The sequence below is a fragment of the Parasteatoda tepidariorum genome, chromosome X1 (genome assembly GCF_043381705.1).
Source record: "Parasteatoda tepidariorum isolate YZ-2023 chromosome X1, CAS_Ptep_4.0, whole genome shotgun sequence".
NCBI classification, from domain to species: domain Eukaryota; kingdom Metazoa; phylum Arthropoda; class Arachnida; order Araneae; family Theridiidae; genus Parasteatoda; species Parasteatoda tepidariorum.
In genome coordinates, this window is record NC_092214.1 from 4,442,609 (window position 1) to 4,450,016 (window position 7,408).

Below are 7,408 nucleotides of genomic sequence, written 5' to 3' on the forward strand. Positions count from 1 at the left end.
GGAAAATGACAGCATAAAAACCTACTCACCTTGAAAAAATTTTTGAAATAGATTTTGAGCCAGAAAATTGGTTCTTTATTCATGCAACAAGACATGTTCAGATAGGAGGGTATCTAATCAATCTATTAACATAAGATATTGATTCCTGGCGCTATCTATTTTGGTTATAAATCACTAAATAAAACTAGCCAGGAAAATGACAGATTTTCATGGTAAAAACAAATTATTGACAGAAAAAATTATTTTAAACGAAGTTTTAGTAAACAATACCCTCTGCGTATATTCTAGAAATGCTTACATAGGATAAGATAAAAAAATTATATTTTTAAAAATGTATGGGAAGTTTTGAAGCTAGTTATTATTGGAAATATTGTTTGGGACATGACAGGAAAATGACATTTTGATATTCAATTAAATTTTTTAAGTATACAAAACAGTCAATGTTCGTGCAAAGTCATTTTAAAATGCTAACAGCAATGCTATTAATAATTTTTTTTTTAAAAAAAGTTCTTTTAGTATTATAGTATTAGATCTCGGAGCAAGGGACAGTGAATTATCATGTTTCGTGAGAATCACCCATATACCACTTTTTGGGCCAGGACATAAATGGTTTAATTCGACGAATAATTTACACTGCGCATTTTTCCGGTTATTAACATACTCGTCTCATATAGTTCTGTTATATCTGAATTCAGATGAGAGTCTTAAGCTTTTCGAAATTAAAAAGTTGCGGTTATTTTATTTTTACAATTACGAATATTATATTTTATAATTTTCAGGTATATTTGAGCAGCAGACGAGGATCATGGATCATACCAAGAATTGGTCCTAAAGGTTTGCCATATGATGCAGCGTTTACAAGGCGTTATCTCCACTTCTTTATGGAACATTTACCATTCAATTGGGTTTGTTCTTTCTCAGAGAAAGAAATCAATAAAAATTTCAATCATTCAATTTACAACCTTAAGCCAAAGCATCGTATTTGGAGTCAACATCCAACTGTTAGTGATACATTGCCTATTAAATTACTGAGTGGAGTAGTTAAAACTAGAGGAACAATCCAGAAGTTTACAAAAAAAGGTGTCATCTTCGAGGGAGAAGAGGTGAGAAATTAGTCTATAAATGCTTAATATGATTTATAAAATAACCTTGACAAATTAAATAAGTATCGCATAAAATCTTACACTGAGAAAAAAAAAATTTGGTCAAAACTATCAGAATATGGTAAAATTTATCGGATTCCTGACTCTATTGACCCACCGAAAAGTTTGGTAATTTTTATAAAGCATTTTAAGGATTTTGACAAAATTCAATTTAAAATATGGTTTTATAATATGAAATAAAATGTGGTAAAAGTAGTAAAGGTTGGCAATTTTACCATGATATCTTAGAACTCTGCATAAAATCTACTTATTTGATTAAATTTTCTTTTAAGACTCGTCTTTTTTAATAAATATATGATAATTAGAACTATAATTTTAGAAACCGCAATTTCCGGTAAACCTTTACCATGAGAAAAGAAAAATTATAAACCGAATAGTAATTCCGTAATTATTAATTTCATGAACCAGAATTGTGGTTTTTTTTATTTACTAGAAATGTCATTACAGTACGGTAATTTTACCAAAAAATTTTTTATCCGTGTATAGTCCTTTAAGTGCTGGAATCAGCATAAGCCTGTTTTTAAGTTGAAATGATAATTATGAATTCTATTGCACACTATTCATTGCTATAAGATAATTGCCTTGAAATGAACTTTGTGAGTGATAGATTTGTTCTATTAAAATGCACGCTATTTTACAAATTATTGTTTAAATTCTAGGAAAATAATGTAAACTTTAAACCTCTTAGAGCAAATAAGAATGAGATTTCCATTTTCTGTAAAAAAATAAGTACCTCGATTTTACTTGATGGTTCACAGGTGGCGCTGAAATTGCAAAATGAAGGTAGCGTAAATTTTTTTAAAGCAGAGATATTTTGAGAAATGCATGTTTTATCAACAAAAAAAAATAAAAATAGATTTGTTTGATACAGTCTAGTAAGAAAAAACCTTCCTTACCCACTGGAGCAGGGATGTTGGATAATTTGGGGATGGAGTGAATCGTATTATTAAACACCTCTGCATCCTGTTTTAGTTACTTTAATATTTTCACTTAAAAACCAGTTTTTTTAAGATTCAGGAAAATAATAAACATTTTGATTTGGTGGATTTGATCAGGCAGATAAAAAAGGTTTTGATATTGGATATTTTCGATTTTATTGAAATTTTCAGGATATGTTCTTTATGTAAAACTATGGATGGTGTTTCCTACACTAGAGTGCGCTGCACGCTCTGAACTACCTACACATCCAGGTTACGCATTCCGAAGTATTTTGAAGCCACGGCAGAACAGTAACAAGAACTGATAAACAGGGCCGGCTTATGCATGTCGCGGCCCCTAGGCAATGCTCGTCTCGGCCCCCCCCTACCGTCTTCTAACTTCCTAATATATTTTTTCGCTAACACAACACTTTATTCATAATTACGCTGTTTTTTACTACATAGGTATATTATCACATTATTCAATAAAAATATTGAATCAAACGAAAAGAATATAAGTAATTAATATATGCATTTTAAAAAAATCATACAATAAGCTTAAATATTAACTCTTCTAACTTAGCCCTTATTTAAGCCCGAAGCACTTCTGCAGTCTTTATAAGTAAATATCCAATACTTAGCTCTAAATTCGTAAGTTTTGAAACACAAACTGTAAAACTCGCAAACAAATTGCACGAAGTGAAAATTCAACGATTACATTAAAAATGTTTCAAAAATGTTGTCTATGACTCAATACAACGTATGTATTTAGCGGATCGGCCATGACTGGGGAATTCCCCGATCCGATCGGGGAATTCCCCAGTCATGCGACGAAAGAACCAGTACTGCCAACCTTATTTTTACATACTCTTTGGTAGCTTGGCCATAGAATATACCTACCTATGGTAGGTACCAGAACAGTAAGTGTGCATTCACAACGTAGAATTTTGCGCGTTTTTCAAGCGTGTTGTGTTAAAAAAGCTGCTCTTGCTGTATAGTCATCTGATTAGTCGGCGTTAAAATTACCGCGATAAAATTGCTTGCGATTATATTACTGCGTTATATATGAACTAACTACCATAATATTAATATCTAATTTGGAATGCTTTCAGAAATGTACTAAAATAGCGTCGATGTAATGTACAGAGCAAGACAATCGTCATTGAAATTTCGAATTAAATTTTTACTGTTTAAGAAGCATTGTCAATTTTTTTCTCTGTAGCACAGGGCCCCTGAACGTGGCGGGGCCCCTAGGCAGTTGCCTACAGTGCCTAATGGATAAAACGGCCCTGCTGATAAATAAGAAAAAAGAGGCAAAATCTGAACTGCCAAAAAAGCGAGTTCTTTCTGAATCTAGCAACCATGTTAATTTTTCTTAACAATACATTGATAAATAACGAAAGCAAATTTTCTCTTCAAACTCACCAGAATTACTAAATATCATTAATATCTCATGAAATACAGCAGTTTTGAGCTCAGAAATTATATAATTTATTTCTTTTATTAAAAATAAAATTATCTGTTTGAAAATGTCGCCTAGCAGAACAAGCTGAAATAAGCAGCTCTATATTGTTGTCATTTCAAGAGCTCGACATTGTTGTTGTTTTCATTTGTAGTGACAACACCACCCATTGGATCGTGTTTTTTTAATTTGTGACGAAAAAAAAATGAGTGTCAAAACCTCCAAGTGTTTTCGTAGTTTTCCTTTCCATATGTAACTCAAATGTGAGCTAATTCCATCAAAAAGATCCCCACGAAAGCTAGTTTGTTCCCATACTTGAATCAAGTGTTTCCTTGCCTTTTGGGCTGGATTTTAAGTATCAGGATGTTGACCATTGATAACCATAAACCCGAAAATGAATCGACTGTTTCACGCTGTTTAAAAATTGAATAAAAATAAACCTTACCATTAAATATTTTCTTTTTTTCGCTTGTCTAGTAGTAGACTTACTTTATTATGCTCAAATCTTCTATTTGTATCTTAATTTCAGAATCTGCTAGTTTTGAAAAATTGTCAATTGATACCTTTTTAGCGTGAGAATAATTATCAACATTTTTATGTTTACTACACTGTAAAAATGGATACCTAAATCTCACGAAATTTTCTTCGTTTTTGGCGAAACAGTTTTGTGGTCTATGCTCCAACGGAACATTTTGTCAAAGTGACGAAATAATTATCGCCACTTCTGTGAGAAAATGGATTTCATAAATAAGGAAATCTTCAGTCATTCCATTTTATATTTCAACAAAAAAAAATCTACCGGTGGCATAGTTAATCACTATCTCATGGGAACCATATAGGTGAATCAATGTCACCCCAATAGCAAAAGAGGGATAGATAGAATGGAGAAGCAAAGTGCACACATGCCCGAAGCGGGATTCGAACACGGTATCTTCCTGACATGATGCTGACTCTTTTACCATCATACAAACCGGTTAGTTAGCTTCGATCGTCTAGTCTTCATTCTAGTATCGTTTTCCAGTCTTTCTAAATTTAATTAATTCATTTTTTCCTCAGTGAAAAAATGAATTCAATTAATTCATTTTTTCGTATGGCATATCATAGCACTGCGATGATTCTCCAAGTTAAGGAAACATTTCCGTCATATGTTCCAGTTTGCGTTTCGTCACAAATCACGTGATTTCCTGACGAAACAATCCTCAAAATTAACGAAATACTGCTCAAGAATCGCAGAATCGTCAAAAGTGAGAGTTTTACTTCTGAGAATGTGAAAGACACAATGAAAATAACATTTATTTTCTTTCTGCTAAATCAATTTTATTTTTTTGGTATGAAAATGTTTTTCACATTTTTTTGCTTATGAAAGACATATTGAAAATCATGTTTATTTTCTTTCTACTAACTTATAATACTTTTGTTTTGCTTTTTCCACCATTCATTTTACTGTAGTGACTTTTGCTTTGTGATTTTACAATTGTTATATTATTTAACTAAATATGTTATTGTCTCTGCATGCAAATAAAATGAGGAGGTTTGTCTCCAGTTAAACCTTCTAGGTTTGCTATGGATCAAATGATTTTCGAACCCCTTGACAATAGCCTATTTTTAATTAAGTAGATAGTTTTCTTAAACATAATTCAAAATAGATATGTACACCAAATGCAACTTTCTTAAAGCGAACATCCATAACTGATGATGATCATGTATTGACTTTCCTCAGCAACAACAGCGAGACAATAGATTTTTTTTTGCTTTCCTCTCTTAGGAAATTACTAAAGTACAGTCTAATAAATGGTGATTATTATTAAGCTGTAGGTACGAAACAATTAAACAGGGAGGATGCTGGTTACATGAGGAGGGAGAACACTTTACACGAGGGATAAAATAACTCATATAATTGTTCATCCTAAATTCCCATGACATTTAAAACCAACAATACAGTAACAAATTTTTATCAATTTTGAAGAAACTACAATTAACTATTGTAGCTAAACTGATAAGTTTCAAATATATTTATGTAATGATTTTTTTGATTTAGGAAGAAACAGAAGTGGATACTGTATTTTTGGCTACTGGATACAAAGTGAAATTTCCTTTTCTGAGTGACGATATTGTCCGAGTGGTTGATAATCAAGTTCAACTCTACAAATTCATATATCCTCCTCATTTACCGCATCCTACACTTGCCATTCTAGGTTTAGTCCAGCCAAATGGTCCTGGTTTTCCTGTTGGTGAAATGCAATGCAGATGGACAGCTAGGCATATGGCCGGTAACTTGAAACTTCCACCTAAAGAAGAGATGATGGCTGATATCGCTAAGAAACTAGAGTGGATTCGCGACAAATTTGTCAGCTCACCTAGACATACACTTGAAGTAGATTTTATAGGATATCAAGATGAACTTGCTGATGACATTGGAGTCAAACCAAATCTTCTTAAAATAGCTATCACTGATCCAAAACTGTTTTGGGCTCTTATATTTGGACCTTCTCTTTCTTACCAGTACAGACTTCAGGGACCTCATTCCTGGGATGGGGCCAGAAATGCAATTTTAACTTACAAAGAAAGAGTAATGAAACCATTACTAAGACCTGGACAACAGAGAATGAGAAGACGAAAGCACTTTTTGAGCATGGAACTAGTTATTAAATTATTGTTTTTGTTACCTTTTTTGTATTTCTCTTATATCGTTTTGTTTAGATGAAATTACTTTAAAAAAGTTTCAGATATTTAAATTTATTGTTTTATTTACTTTAATTACCTGTAACAGAGTGAAATATTCATGAAACAGACGTATATATTGAATTATTTTGATATTTTTAATGGAGATAGGTAAGAAAAATTTTCCTGTAATTTAGCTTTGAAAGTGAAAGTTGTTTTAGAACATTGTTTTCTGTTTTAAGGAACACTTCAATTCCTTGCATAATATTTTCAAATTATCTTATGAAACGCAGATACTTATTCGTTTTGTAAGAAATGGTATATGTACATTTTTTGTTAACTGAGTATTTTATTGCTTTATCCTTAACATTATTGTTAAATATTATTTCTACTTAATTTTTGTACCAGATTATATTTTATAAAAAATTATTAAATTTTTTAGCAAATACATCACTTGTGCTACTAAGTTTTATTTATTTTCTTCACCACAAATGCAGCTTTTTTTTTTTTTTTAAAGAATAGAATTTGATTTGATTTGAATTTTTTACTGTTACTTATTTTGGAATCATAACAGTATAGATGTTTTGAATATTTGTTAATGAGAATATAAACATTTTTAATCTAGGAAAAGTGCTATTATTTACTAAAACAATGCTTTTTCCGGAAAAAATCAGATAATTTTTTGCTAGTACTTTTTGTTAGTAATCTTTAAATGCCTTGAGATCTGTGGGTGTTGCATGGTTTGCAAAATTATTTTCATAAGTGAATCATTTCAAATTAAAGCAGTTAGTACAGTAATAATATTTGAGTTCATTCAAAATATTAGGAGCAGTATTTAACAGAAAACGAATATGTAATATTGTATATCATAAAATATGTCATTGTATACTAACAGACTCGTTACTTCCAACAAATTCAAACTACAATTTTACTTATACATCTAGCACGGAGTAGTTGAATTTTTATTTAAAACTTCAGTTTTTGAATATTTATATTATTATTTTAAATATTCATATAAAGGACATTAACTAAATACTCAACAAAGTCCATTCCCTTCAACAATCGTTAGAATATTAAATGAATTAACCCAAGAAACTGAAGCAGAAAGATATATAGTTCGTCCACCAGGAGTTGGCACTTGGCTCCGCCTTCATCACGTGATATCCGATGATACTATTTCGTTATTTTTGAGGAAGGATGTGAAT

The 7,408-nt window shown here is 31.1% G+C and overlaps 1 protein-coding gene across 6 annotated transcripts in view; it reads left to right on the forward strand.

Moving 5' to 3' along the window:
- LOC107450433 (flavin-containing monooxygenase 5) overlaps positions 1-6,653 on the forward strand; it is a 25,099-nt gene extending 18,446 nt beyond the window's left edge. For all 6 annotated transcript variants that reach the window (XM_016066230.3, XM_016066236.3, XM_016066243.3 and 3 more), the window contains exons 4-5: positions 780-1,103; positions 5,581-6,653. In XM_016066230.3, the coding sequence (XP_015921716.1) occupies positions 780-1,103; positions 5,581-6,246 (990 nt within the window). In that variant the 3' untranslated portion in view covers positions 6,247-6,653. The remainder of the gene's footprint in view (positions 1-779; positions 1,104-5,580) is intronic.
- Positions 6,654-7,408: the final 755 nt, after the last annotated feature.